Source organism: Euprymna scolopes, chromosome 31 (genome assembly GCF_053919585.1).
Source record: "Euprymna scolopes isolate OS-2025 chromosome 31, ASM5391958v1, whole genome shotgun sequence".
In the NCBI taxonomy this organism is placed as follows: domain Eukaryota; kingdom Metazoa; phylum Mollusca; class Cephalopoda; order Sepiida; family Sepiolidae; genus Euprymna; species Euprymna scolopes.
This window is the reverse complement of record NC_136512.1, coordinates 18,459,845-18,475,348: the sequence shown is the minus strand read 5'-3', so window position 1 is coordinate 18,475,348 and position 15,504 is coordinate 18,459,845. Positions and strand designations below refer to the sequence as shown.

The 15,504-nt window shown below is 35.9% G+C and overlaps 1 protein-coding gene across 5 annotated transcripts in view; it reads left to right on the top strand.

Annotated features, from left to right (window-relative positions):
* LOC145255662 (uncharacterized) overlaps positions 1-15,504 on the top strand; it is a 586,940-nt gene that overhangs the window by 548,660 nt on the left and 22,776 nt on the right. For all 5 annotated transcript variants that reach the window (XM_080114217.1, XM_080114216.1, XM_080114219.1 and 2 more), the window contains 3 exons: positions 6,138-6,378; positions 7,129-7,425; positions 8,780-8,840. In XM_080114217.1, coding sequence (XP_079970343.1) covers positions 6,319-6,378; positions 7,129-7,425; positions 8,780-8,840 — 418 coding nt within the window. In that variant the 5' untranslated portion in view covers positions 6,138-6,318. The remainder of the gene's footprint in view (positions 1-6,137; positions 6,379-7,128; positions 7,426-8,779; positions 8,841-15,504) is intronic.

Sequence of the window (15,504 nt, the reverse complement as noted above, 5' to 3'; positions counted from 1 at the left end):
ATGTACCAAAGAAGATCGGAGGTTACATCAGCCGAAACGTTGTGATTATTATAACCAAGAGGTGAATAATAGCGCTATTTATCCTAAAAATATAATACTTTAAACATTGGTTGTTAACGCATTTTAAAACAGGTTTTATTAAACACACACACACACACATATATGTAATGTGTTAAAAATCAAGTTCCGTCCGTCTTTGTTTATATTCTTCGTCAGCTGATATTTGTGCTTCACGGTGAATTCCCGGAAAAAAAGTTACTTCTGATTAATGTTTACAAGTTTTAAAATATTCTGTTATTCTGAAAAAAACAGTCAAGTTCATTTGCATATTTTTAAAACATTAATCAGAAGTGACTTTTCCATGGAATTCACCATCAGCTGATGAAGAATGTAAACAAAGACGGACGTAACTTCGTTTTAATATATGTATGTATGTGTGTGTGTGTTCTTTTTGTATTGCTATTCGTATTTAAAAAAACTTTCTTTTTCTATTTATTTAAAAAGAAAATACAACTTATGTATTGGTCGTGGAATGGTATTCACTAACAAAAACAATCTAGCCAATTTGCATATTCTTTTTAAACGTTCATTTTAATTTCTTTTCTTTTCTTTCCGGTTTCCTTATGGGATGATCATCTTTAGTTAACGAGTACGTGTAATTATATTCATGCAGGTATTTTACATGATTTATTCTTGCGTAATATTCGTAAATGGTTTACAGTAAACACAAAACTCTTTCCACAGTATGCGTGTATATATATATATATATATATATATATATATATATATATATTCGTTTAAAAATTTTACCTACCAAACTCCTGTCAGTTTTTGGTCTACAGATTTGAAACTTCATATATAAGGTATTTGAACCCATGCGAAACTTTATATTTGGTTTTTAGCCCGAGAAAATCGATACAAAAGTGTGAAAATAAAAAAGAGGAAAAGTTTGCCAGATGACGGTCGAACTCAGACATTACGAATATGCATGCATAACGTAATTCATGTTTTAATTTTTAGCCTTGCAGCAAACACGTCTTCATAACTCAGTTAATAACGGCAGAGAAAAAATAAATCGTAAACTAAACGTTTTGGTTTCGATTCTCGGTGGTAACGTACGTGTTTTGTTTTTTATATCATTACGGTGCTAATGCAGAGAGTGATCCCCGCTATTTTTTTTAAATCGTATTTCCAAGTTTAATTAAAGTTTTAAGATGTTTTTTTTTATTCAATTGTAAGGTTAAAGTACAAAATAGATACAAAACACACTTCCCTCCCCATGTTAAGAATGGCCTTTAAAATAACGTTATTATTTCAGCACGGATCACTCTCTGCATGAGTACCATCATTAGTATATATGGGTGCAATATAATACAATTATAAATACGAAATTTGCATCAATCAAAATATCATATTTAAGCATATTTTACTACTGGGCAATACCGGGCGCCTTGCTATAGTGTGTGTGTGTGTGTATATATATATATATATATATATATATATATAGATGGTCTAGTAAAAATACCGTTGAAAACTTTCGTATATTTTAGTTTTGAGATTTCGATTTTCCATGGCATATCTTGTTTTGTGTCCGTGTGTTCGCCCTGTCAGTTAAGCTTCCCCCCCCCCTACATACACACCTTTCTTTTTCCCTCCTTCTCATTGACTATGCTTCACTTGCCCCTACATGCTGGCCATTCATCCGTAGCCCCCGGGCTAAACTACGGCCTTATATGGACTACTGCTTTTTTTTCTTTTTTCGATAACCTCTATTTCTCTCTCTCTCTCTCTCTCTATATATATATATATATATATAATTTGACGGCAGGTGCATCTGGATGGAAAATGTCGCTTTTGACAGCTGAATTCACACAAAACAATTCATCTTTTTTTTTAAATAACGTTTCGGGTTTGATTTGTTTGAGAAGAGGATCTATATAAAAACGGCTGTGTTTGTGTGTCGGTTAACTATTTGAATAAATACATTTGTACATACACACACATTATTAAACATCTACTTGTCCTTTGGGGCTTGTATCATAGTCTATTGTTCTCTCAGAAAATGAGAAATCCTTTTAGACGGAGACAATTAACTTTTCCCTCCAATCCCGTGCCCACTGTTGAGGAACTGGGTTTTTCACATTAAAAAAAAAAAATCGGTTGTGTATCTAATATGCCATGGGAGGGGGACAAGAGGGCTGTGGTATTTTCTACAAATAAAGGATTTCTGGAATCCTTCATGGTGTATATTGTAAGGCAAGTATATTCAAGATTAGGAAGTATGAGACCCTCTCTTCATCACATTTACCATGAAACAAAATTATGCAGATTCTTGGTACATGAGCAAACTTTGCTATTTTTTTAACATCTGATAGAGAATGAAGGGGGGGGGGTGCTTAAAAACTTTTCTTTTTTTTTTTTTATATCTGTCGTGAAATTTATATTTTCAAATACTCCATAAAAGTTTTATTTTATCGTCTTGAGGTATTTTGGTGTCGGATCCCTTGTTCTATGCTTTCCCGTGATCGGGTTTCAATGAAGGGAAAATTCTATCCCCCTTCCCCAAAAGGAAAACTGGATAAGAACAAAAATATGTATGTAGTCCCATCGGCACCCCTTTATGAACGAGGGCGTCTTAGGCAATGAAATCACGAAGGTAATGCCTGGGAAGATGACCTCGTTATACTACACTGACGCTACATTTTAACCTTAATTGAAAAGTCGAATAAAAAGGTATTTTTACCTGGAGACGATTTTAACCATACATTTAAAATACTATTAAAATCAAAATATAAATATATTTAAAATACTATTAAAATCAAAATCCTTAAACTTCATCGGGCAACGGTTTGCTCGATTAAGTTGAATGTTTCCTAGCGTTCGAAACTTGGCAATAAGATGCCCCCCCCCCTTTCGCTTTATAAACATATTACAGGTGTAAATGTAAAATACCGGTATTTTTAGTCAGTGGAGAGGGGAGAGCATGAACGGAGAATTCAAAGCCAGTCCCGGAAATCACCGAAGCAGTTTACAATTATTTGAAAACCAACTTTTTTTTTTCTTTAAATGGACTAAAAATTTTAAAATAGTAACCCAACCCCTCGCATGCTTAGTGTTGTTTGATCTTTTACATTTTAAATCGTAAAATTCAAGATTATCCGTCGATAATCATGACTAAGTGTACAATATCCTATGCATATCCATTCCTTACATGTTTTCAACTTATTAATAAACTTTTGTATTTGTTAACTTTGAAGTAATCACTAATTCGCGCGCTTGCGTATTTTTTTTTTTTTTCAAACTTTCCACCTTAATGATGAGAATATTTCCAGCTGCATGTATTGTTCTACAGAGAGTAGTTAACACTTTTTGTTGTTTTCCATTCAGTTTTTTGAAGACCAGATTCTTTCTTCAGTCCTGCAAGTACAGTTTTTAGAGATTGTTCGCTTGTATGCAGGAAAGTTAACATCAGCCCCTTCCCTCACTGGAACAAATTAGGACCCTGCGTTTGCAGCCAGGTCAGTGTATACCAAAGGGGCCTCAAATTCCTGGTCTCTAAAAGTTTAAATTACTTAACCGGTGTAACATCGATTAAAAGGGGTTTAGTGTGTGAGGCATCTTCGATGGGTGCAATATTTACAGAGATTTGCTCCTCCACACAATAACCGCACCCCCCCCTTCCCAATGAGAAGCCTAGGAGAATGGTCTTTTGGAACTGAACAGAATCTCATAAAAACCTAGATAAATATATTAAAAGAAAAATCCAATAACCGTAAAATATTGGTTGCTTTTTTTTTTCATTTATCCGAACTTTCTCTCACAGATCGGTATAATTTCCTGTCAGTTGAGATTCCTTTTAAAATCTCATCGGAAAACTTAATATTGCTGGTGCGTGTAATCAATCCGTGGTCAACGTTATAACGGTGCATCTGCATCAGTGCATCACTGCATCACTAACATGCTCACGCATCTCTTTCCACGGATTAATTGTGAAGACATCCCGATGTTTAGTTGAGTAAGTGATCAAGTTATTCTCTTTGAAACATTTAGTTTTCTTTTTTATGTCTATCGGTCGATGCAAGCTCCAAGTGAGTCTTGAACTTAGGAACCTTTTAAATAATTTCATAATATTACAAATCTAGGCAAGATTGGGTACTCATGTACTTATTGATCCGTGCTGAAATAATGTTATTTAAAAAGCCATTCTTAACATGAGGGTGTTTTGTACCTATTCTGTACAATTTAATAAAAAAACTTTAATCAAACTTGGAAATACGATTTAAAAAAATAGCGCGGATCAGTAAGTGCATTGAATTAGCACCCAAGATTGGGTTAAAGATTCAAACTTCATAACTTAACGGTTGCAAACAATGTTTTAAGTGGCACTCTTCTTGAAGTTGACAATTTTTACGACAGGCTAAAGCAGTTAAATATCTTAAAAGAAAAATGCAATACTCGTAAAATAGTGGTTGATAAAATTTTAACTAGAACAATCCTCGTAGGTGAGGTGTCCCGGTTCCATGTACTCATGCAGAATACGGACCGTACTATAACATGTTGAAACCAATTCTTAACATGCGGATGGGAGGGTGTTGTGTGAATATTCTGTACTTTCACCTAACAAATTAATGAAAGGTATCCTGAATTTAACTTAAAAAAAAACAAAAAAAAAAAAAAAAAAAAACAACCTAAAGCCATAGTCCGTATTCTGCATGAGTATCCAGTTAGAAAATTTGTTTATATTCTTTAATTCGAAAAGAAGGTCGGAGGCTACAACGGCCGAAACTGAAAATAGACGACCGAATAATCCAAATGATCAATACGCATCAAAAATCCGGACCATAACTTTGGAATTTAAAAATTTTTAAATAATAATCGCACGTATTGAAGATTTGAAATTAGTTCAACTTGAAATATATCCACTTTTCTCTCTGAATTCAGTTTTGTTTTTTTTAATCCACTTTGATATTTTTGAGTTTCATAGTTTAAACTTGAACAGTCCATTCGCTTAGTCTATTTTTTTTCCACCACCCTATTTTTTTTTTTTGTATGTTTGTACACTGTGTGTGTGTGTGTGTGTGTGTGTGTGTGGAAACATGTACCGCTAAAGTGCAATTGTTAACGCATTTGCCGACGTGTTTTAAGTCTCGGAATACTTTTACACTTTCGCGACGTAGCATAAATAATTCCATTCTTTAAAAGTAATTGTCCATTCCGTTTGTCATTTTGGTTTCAGTGTCTAAAATTCAGACGCATACAGCAATTACATTTTTTTTTTATTGCATTTTAAAAAGTTCTTGCAGAATGCATTTTGAAAAAACCGATTCAAAAGGTTCCAATTGTTTATGATTATTTTTTCTTGTCGTAAGCAAATAGTTTTCCTCATGGTATTCAAAGAGTTTTGGTAAAAAGAAAAAAAAAAAGGCATCGCAGAAGAGTAAAGAGTAGTCCAACAACTCCACTGCACTGTTGGAATATCATTAAAAAGAGCCGGCAACTACTGTCTTGGCTCTGCTCGCGTGCTGGATTAAAAATCTGGTTCTTGTAGAGAGAAAAAGCGCACGTTCTGAAAATGAATACCCCCTCCCCCCATACAGGCACGCGCCACCCCCAGCCACCACCACCCCCTTTTTACCGATACCGACTGGCTTTAACTACAAGTACCTGTCTGTATATGTGAAGAAGAGAAAGAGAGAGTACTCTGTATGTGTTGGTAAAGGAGTTCCCCTCCAAAATTTAAACTGGGGTGAGTGATGCCGATTGTGGGGGGGGGGGGCATATATTTGAAGTTGAATTAATGTTTTCTGTTCTATCGTGTTTTTCTTCAATTGTAGCCTTAAATGACTGGATTTGAGGGAAAAGGGGGGTAGATAGACATATATATCAACGTGAAGAGAGATACGGGGAGGGAGAAAGTTTAATAATAATAATGTTTAACAGACCTGTGCGTGAGCGCACTCACAGACTAAAGTGTTTTTATTATTATTATTTTATTTATTTTTTTATATAAAGAATTAGAGATAGATAGAATGTGAGTGAGTGCGTGGAAGCGGGAGAGGTAGGGTAAATAGAAATAGAGTATGAGTCCCATATGTGTAATGCAAGTAATTATCATTTTTTCCCCCTTCTTTCCACAGCTCTGTCGATCACGTGTGTATGGAGGCGGAGCTAAGTGAGTGAAGCCGCCACCAGACCGAGGCTGCTGGAGAGACAGAGAGAGAGCGAGCGAGAGAGACGGAGCGAGCGAGTGTGAGAGAGAGAGAGACGGCGACCAGCCATAGTGTGTGTAGTACACCGGGAAAACGGCACACAAGGAGGATGCGGTTACGTATCGCAGCAGTATATCCCATTCTTTGGATGTTAATTATTCTCAAGCAGGTCAGTACCATTTCACAAGTTTTTCTTTCTTTGGCACCAAAATTATCCCATTTTTTTTTTCTACTCTTGTCCACTTTTCATAAAGTTCCACACCCCTCCCCTCTTTTTCAAAAATTCCAATAAAAATATTGACTTTTTCTTTTTTCATTTCGGCTGGCTCTTCTATTCAAAATGTTATGCTAGGTACTTTTTTCTTTAAGATTGATTTCGTTTCGATGGACGCGGTATATATATATATATGTATATATATATATATATATGTTTAAAATTCTAGATTGAAAAAGAATATTTTTTCTACTCTATTTTCTGTTTATGTAAACTTAACTATTCTGAGATATATATATATATATATATATATATATATATATATATATATATATATGTATATCAAACTTTCCTGTTTTGATTCGAGTCGATTGTGTCCGTTTTGTGTAGATGTGTTTGATACGTTGTTTTGTTTTTATTTCACTTAGACTTTTAAAAAAAATAAATATGAATGAAAAATAACTTATATTACTTAATATTTACCTATTTTTTACTTTATTTTTGTATAACTAACTTTATTTATTAGAAAACAAACAAACAAAAAACCTTTATTTTCTACTCTACGTTTACGGTACAAATATTTTTTTTTCCTATCGCCCCCCCCCCCCCTCCACTTTTCTTTTTACCTTCGGACCCTCAATTTTTCCCATTTGTTTTTAAAACTCCGTGTTTTTCTATTTTTCTTTCACCGTTGTTGGTGTGCAGGTCTCGGGTTCAGGAGTATTCCAATTACGACTGAAATCCTTTCGGAATACCCAGGGATTACTAGCAAACGGCAACTGTTGCGGACAGTTGCGAGATGGCAGGTGTGCTTCGTCGTCGCCTTGCACCACCTTTTTTAGGATTTGTCTTACGCATTTCATGGCGGACATCACGCCAAACCCAAAGTGCTCTTTCGCTACTCGATATACACCCGTTCTCGGAAATAACTCGATTGATTTCAGCAAGAACATACACAACTTTACAAACCCCATGTTGCTCCCATTCGAGTTCTCCTGGCCGGTAAGTAATTCTTTCAATTTATTTATATTTTTTTAACCTGTTATTTTTACTTTATCGGACATCTCTTAATTTATAACTATGCAAGGTCGGGGATACTTATTCACGTTCACTTGTAGCCATCAGTTAAGTAGTAGGGTAGACCGGCCTCTCACGCCTTCAGTGTGCAACTAGTCCTAATAAATAGAAATGAAGTCTTTTTTCTGCTCATCTCGGCATTGTTTACTGGGCATCTCCTTTGCCATTGCACTCCAATGCCTGTTCGAATGCGCGGTTGTTTATTGTGTAACGTTTGCTTCACTATAGGCATATATATACACATATGGTTATTCGGAAGCTAAACCCATTGTTCTAAGGGAGATAACTCTATTTTACTAAATTTTAAGAAACTTTTTCAATCATTTCATTTAATCTTAATGTTTTATAACATAAAATGAAATAAAAATATTTTAATTTATACAATATTCGAGGAATTGTAAGAATTTTTCAACTATTTTACTAAAATAATACCCCCCTCTTTAGAACAATGAGTTAAGATTCCGATTAACCAAATATGTGTATGTATCCATGAATTTTTTTTTTTTTCCTTATTGAAAGTGATGGATTGCACTTCATCACAATTGGGGGTGGGGAGTCCTTGCGGAAAAACAAACTAGTGTAAATAAGTAAAATATCTTTTATTTATTTTTTTTTTTATAAAACTTTTTTAAATAAATGGACATTGATGAGCACGTTTTTCTTTTCTACCATAATTTCGTTTTTTAAATATTTATAATTCATATTCTGAGCGAGAAAAGGCGTTTCTGGGATGAAATGTTATAAAAACGGGACTTTCGTATTGTTTTACGATGCAAAACCTTCAATGTTTGTTGCTAATTGATATTTTACATCTTTGTCTTTGTAAACATTTTAAAAAAAGACGAAAGGTATAATTAAATAAGTTTTCTTTTTTGTAGGTAGATATGTTTTTAATAGTTTTTTTTTTTTTGGTTTTGTTTTTTAAGTTTTGTTTATTTTCCCTCCTTTTCCAACACTCAAATAAAATTAAGCCATTGGCTGTATCGATTCGTGCTCTCCCTCTAAATAATAAATGTGAGTCAGGTTTTACTGGAAACAGCTTGTCTTCCTCCCTCTATTGCTCCCTTTTTTTCCACTGATCGTTTTCGGGGATCTGGGTGGCTCCACACACGCACTTTGCCAGTCGTATGGAAAATGGGGAGGGGGGTATCTTTTTATTTTTTATTTTTGTAAAGTTCATTCAAAACAAGGAAAATAAAATTGTTTTTACCAATATAAAATAGAAATGTATTTTATTAAAATGTTTCATATTTTTCTTTTTTTGCTCTCCTCTTCGTAGGGTACCTTCTCGTTAATCATAGAAGCGTGGAATGACAAAACTCGACATGGTCCTTCCTCTGGTAAGGTTTTTTTTTTTTTCCATTTTTTTTTTTTACACTCCAATACTACCAGTGTGTGTGCGTGTGTGTGTGTGTGTGTGTATATATATATATATATATATATATAAATTTTTTTTTTGAGGGGTAAAGCATTCACCAACATTTTGTTTACGTTGGAGGGAGGGGGTCATGCAAGATAAATTCCGAAAACGCTGTATGTACTGGCGTTCAGTGTAAATGTTCCCATATCTGTTAAAAAAAAAAAAAAAAAAAAAAATGGTTTTTTTTTTTTTTTTTTTTTTTTTTTTTTTTTTATGACCTGGCCCAGTGCCCCAGTATAGTATAAACACCCTCAACCATCCTATGTTAAGAATGGCTTTTGGAATAACCCCCCTCCCAACCTCCCCATGTTAAGAACGGCTTCTGAGGTTGGGGTGTTTATTCCGAAAGCCGTTCTTAACATGGAAGTTGAAGGTGTTAATACTACGCTGTAAAAATTTACCAATTTTTGTGAATGTGAGGCAAGGGTGGAGTTGCAAATAATTATAGTTTGTTTATTACTGGAACGAAAATAGTCAAATTGCCTCGGTCTAGGACCTTTTCACAGCCCGAGCCCGAGCACGAAAGACTTTACAACAGTACCAGAACAGATACTACACTTTGCGCTTAAAAAAGTCAGTTCTGATACGTGTTCTATTTTGGATAATAAATTATATATATATATATATATATATATATATATATATATTGAACTTATTTTTCGTTCCAATCAACTTTGTCATTTCTTTTTCTTAGCAGTCATGTTTAATGGAGTGCGTGTTTTCGATGACGAAACAATTGGTGTTGCCATGGTGACAAGTTTCACTTTGCAACGGAATATATTACCTATAGATTTACGGACCTTTTTCTTTTTCTAAACTTACCCTTTTTTTTTTTTAACTTTACTATTTTTGCATCCAGTCTGCTTCGTGTGTACACGTGCCCGCCAGTTGTGCCTGTGTCATGAATGACGACCCTGTGTGTGCGTCGTTGTCGATCTTGCCTTCAATTAACTCAACCGGCAAACCTCTTACTTCTGCGACTTTATCACCCCCCTCTATCTACCTTTCTTTTACTCTCTCTCTCTCTCACATACAACTCTACTACGTATGTCTTTCTTTTCCCTTCCTTTCTCTTCTTGCTACACGTGTTATTTAGCTATGAAAAAAATCGCATACACACACGTTTCCTGTTTTAATTAAAAAAAAAAAAAAAAAAAAAAATGAACTTATTCGGTTCTTTCTCTCCGGATGTAGTATGTGGGAGGGGGCACCATTATACGGTTGGATCTCTTGTTATATACCCCCCCCCCCTCTGCTCTCTCGTTCCGTACTTCTAGCCATGGAAATTCCTCTGCTCTTTTTCCCCCCAATTAAAAAAAAAATTGTGTAGTTTTTCGGTATTTAATAAATGTACTTGATAACCTTCGTACTTGAACGAAAGCTTTATAATTATAAATTATTCTAACGTTTCTATATCACCTAGCCCCCCCCCCCGTGTCTATTGTGGTATGACTCCTTCCTTCGCCTTCAGAATTGCTTATGAATCAAGTCCCCCCCCCCCGTGTGTGTGTGTGTGTGTGTGTGTGTGTGTGTATATATATTTCTTCACGTGAAAAATATTTTCTTCCTACAGCACGAAACGAGCAGTAGTCAATGTTATTGTTATCTGTCTGAATCGGAGAGTCGGGTGAACCCCCTTACCCTTTCCCCCTTGTGAGTGCGCGCACGCGTGTGCGCGCGCGTTCGCGTCTGGTCATGAAACTTTGTGTGCGCGTGCCTGCTTGCCTAGTTTCGCTTCTGAGTGGTGGTATTAAACGCACCAAAGAAAAAAAAAAAAAAAAAATAGGTCCTGTTGCCAACAACGATCTCTCTCTCTCTCTCTCTCTCTCTCTCTCTCTCTCTCTGTCCTTTGTCTCTCTGTTCGTCCGTCTTTCCCTCCCTCTCCTTTTCTCTTTCTACACCGCAATAAGAAAATGTATTAAAACTGCACAGCGAGGTGTATTTTCCTACTATTTAGTTACACGTGGGTTATATTTATTTTCCCCAAAAATGTGCTTCCTTCATTCCTTTTCTTTCTCTCTCTTCGCTACTCTGTTTCACTCTTTCACTCTGTATGCGTGACGCACGCGTCTTTTTTTGTTACGATCCTGATTCTCTCCCGGTCCAATTTCTCCCCTCTTGGCTCGTGCCATTGAAGAAGAAAAAAAACAAACTTTCCTCTTCTCTTCCTTCCTTACTTGCTCGCTCGCTCATACTACGATTCTCTCCTTCTATATCGACCCAGAATAAGCATGCCACTAGTGCGAATGGGGAAAAGAGGGTGGCTTATAGCTTGTCAATTATTGTAAGTAAAACTGGAAGACCCCCCCCCTCTCTCTCTTTCTCTCTCCCTGCCCGGATCTTTTACAAAAAATTTGCCTTACAATCCGAGAACGGCAAGAAACAACCTTGCTTTTGTTTGGTTGAATAGTGACTCTAGTCTTTAGTCGAATCTAGACCTAACTAAATAGTCGGGTGCAAAATCTCACATTCGATGTCGGCCAACTATAGTTATGAGATTTAGCCCCCTCCCCGAATGGGACCAACATGGACGATCTCGTTGGCATTTCTTGACTGATGAGCGGTCTTCAGGCGACAGCCAACAAATTCATTGTCCGATACCTCCGAAATGAGGATGTGGTACCTGAAGCATGGCCACCGAGAAAGAACGGATGCTACGCTTTGATTCTTGGTTATGTATTGAGATTTCCAAAAATCTTACAAGGAAATTCTAAACCATCAAAATTTAGCACACGCACCCCCCCTCTCCTACTAGTGTACAACCATGTTCTGTAAATAATGAATTTTTCTCGAATTGAGTACAAAAAGAATATTCAAATTTTTTACTGTAGAAAAGTAGTTTGGTGGCACAGTGATTTTTGGGGGAGGGGGCGGTGATTACTGTTCCTAGCCATACCCAATATGTCTTGGACATATATATAAAAAAAAATCAATAAAATCAATAAAAATCAATAATAAACAACCTTAATATAAGGAAATGAATTAAATCAAAAAAAAAAAAAACCTGTTGCTGTTTTCTGTTAAAATGAAGATTCCCCCATCACTGGAAATTTCTAACATTTTCTCCCTTAACTGGAGTAGGGGAAGATTCAAACCCCCTAAAACTACCTTTTATCATATTCGCCTTTTTGTGAAATGGGCGAATAATACTTCATGCCAACGTATCTGAAATGAAAAAAAGTTTGAAGTGTGAGTCTTTGTGTCGTTTGAATAAACGCAAAGCTTATTAAAAAAAAAAATGAAACAATGAAAAACAATTATTCTTAGTTACTGGCCTCACTCCTCCTCCCTGTCTTGAAATAGTTTTACATATTTTACTTCTTCCATTATGTCTAACCTGAAGCTTATAATTTTCGTTCTTACTCTATTACCTTCACACACACACACTTTAGTAAAGGTTAAGACTTGAGGTCAGTTTATAGTGGGGTAATCCTAGGTGGATGCAAAAATTGTCAAATCTCACCTGGTGACATTCTGCAGTGGGTGGGGAAACGTGAGCCTAAAATGACTAGCATAACGACCCCTTACCCCATATAATGTCTGAAGGATGCTCCTCTTCTCCCTCTGGTATTGAATAGAAACTTTGATACAGGCCCAAGGGCCCCTGTGTCAGCATCCATTTTCCATTATGTGTGTGTGTGTGTGTGTGTGTGCACGCGTACCTGTACAATTTGTGCACCTTCTTACCCCCCTCTCCACCCCATACTCCCTTTCCTGATGGATGTGAAGAGGTCGGGCAGATAAAACAGCGCCTGATTTCCCAGAGAAGCGACAGGTGGTTTCACAACAGTTTCAGTTCAGAAATACTACATTTGCAGTGTGCAGAACAGGTTGAATGTCACACGGCCCGACAGGAAAGACACAAAACAAAAACAAAAAAATACCATATTTATGAATAATAAAATTGGGTGACCACTTTGCTCGTGCATGTGTATTTATTTATTTTTTTTTTTTGCCACATAACTTAATATATTAGTATTATTAATTGATTATTTATTGAAAATAAAAAAAATAAAAATAAAAGCCAAATCTTCTATGTAAAATGCAGTCATAATAATAAAATATTAATGGAGATTTGGCATGTTTGTTTTTGAAGCCCAAATTGTACTATTTTCAATGCGCAACTCATTGGGGTGGGGGTGGGGTAGTGGAGTATGTTCTGTTGTCACAATATTATCCACCCAGGGATTCCCTTCTCTTTTTGTGAATGATTAGTGTAGTATGTTTTTCTGCCATACTATTCTCTTGAATCATTATTTTTTATGGGATTTTAGCATAGTATCTATTATAAGAACACTCTCCTAGGCATTACTGTATTTTTAGGTAGTGTAGCTATTTACTTGCTGCCCACCTTAGCAAGATGTAACACAAGGTCAAAGTGAGAATGTCCAGCTAGTGTCCCTAAAATAAGGGCACTTTGGCCTAGCAATAATTGCCTGGGCATCCCTATCAGCATTCATCAGTAGCGTTGCCCCACCCAAAAGCTGGGTGGCAAGGCCTGGGAGGGTGGACCTTCTAGGTAATACTCAAGCAGTGTACTTCAGTCAGACAGATACTGGGCCAGTTCCTGTCTCCGCACCTGTCAGGCAGATTTACAAGATTGGATTCTTGACTGTTACTTTCTAATCAAGTCTTCAAGCAACCAAAGTGGCATCAAAAATAATCGGAAGGTAGTATATGTCAATTAGAAATTGTCACAGCGGCTGCACATTAGCAAACGCAACACTTGCATTACTAGTAAAAACTCCTGCTACCGAAATAACAATACTTCTCGCTTAACTGCGTAGGAGCCATCTCTCCACCGCCACCATCCGCACGCACCTCTGTATGTGTATCCATCTATAACAGTATGTACCATTTATTGCCAGTTTTTAGTTTTAATAGGTATTAAATATTGCCACTTTCCAATGAAAATGAATAAAATTTCTCGTCTCATCATATTTGATTTAATGTCTGTTTTACATCATGGTATTTGTTAGCTTATTTGGCGTAATCACATTGACACACCTGTTTCCGTTAGATCACTCAAGCAGTGTTGAGCCTGATAAGTACTAAAATCGGTAACTATTTGGGAATTCCAGGTCCTGTGTGTGCTCACCGCTTATCCCAGCATTGTTTCCAATCAGTCTTCAGCTTCTCCTTGGCATTGGACCCAGGCAATGCTGATTCAAGAGAGGTGTGGTTAGGGATTGCACAATCTTTGCCTCAGAATTATGTGTGTAGTTACTCTTACAAGAGTATCCATTGTCTCTTGAGACTGAACGGAGGCATGGATTGATTTGTTACCCATAAATAAGTGACTATAAATTTGGGGTTTTATTTTTGAATTCATAAACCCTATTAATATTCAAACCGGACAGGATAACTTTATCCATCTGCCTTTCACATTAGCAAAGTTAAACATGAGGTGGGGATCCAGCTTCCTAGTAAATGTGACACTTTGTATGGGCGTAAAATTTGCCGCAATAGAACCTCTCTCTATTATTCTGGTAGGAACTCTTCAGACAACTGGCAATAATCTAACACCCCCCCCCCCAAATCTCCACCCAAGTAGGAGGTAAGTCCTGGGATGATGATCTTTTGGGACTGAACAGAAGCATACTCCACTCTGATAGAAGCCTGAAACCATGTGCCAGATTGTCAGCTGAGAGGTAGCATTATACATACGACTGGGGATCGCTTGTGAATATCATACTTCCATGGAACTTTCTTCTTTGGAGGAAGCTGGTTAAACCCACTTCAACAGGTAGTTTTCGATGTCAAACGGTATAGAAGTTGTAATTTTACACCATTTAAGCAAAAACGTTTCAACATGGATAACTTTCCCCTTCCTCCGCAAATAATTGATGTGCATAAAAACTAAGGTTTGTTAGCTTCCCACCAGTCACGCATAAGTAGCGAAGTTGGATGGACGAATTAGCAGTCACTAAAATAACTTTATTATTGTCAGTAATTTTAGTATTAAATATTGACCATAAAAGTTATATTTATTCATACAAATTACCTGAAAATATCTTTCGAAATTGATCATATTTTAAGATAATTTTTAAACATAAAAAATAGCACTATTGACAGTCAGCCATGTTCTCACACCTAGAAACTTGTTTTTTTGTGTTCTGAATCAAGTCTAAACTTGAGGTCATTTATTCAGAGAAAACAGAAACCTGTCAGGCTCTTCATCATACTGCTTGTTATGGTTGTCAATGGTTACTTTAGAACTCTGTCTGCAATTCTTCATCGGACACTTTCACATCAAATATTTCTAACATTTTCTATAGTCGCTATTTAAATTTTTTTTTTCTTTTTGCAAACCCGCTTCCTCTTATGTTTTATGTGTATATCGAATAAAAGATTTTTAGTGTTTTCTCTTACTAAATACAAATGCTTTGTTTACTCTATAAAAGATGTTGGCTGGTGAAATTGAATATTTATTCCAAGTATAATTTCTGAGAATTTCTAAAAAAAAAAATCTATTTTAATGACATAATAAACTAAGCTCAACTGCATTGTCATAGATTGAGACTAAACTACCAGGAGGTAAATTGTATCTGTCTAGTTTTATTATAATTATAAATAGTCAAAGT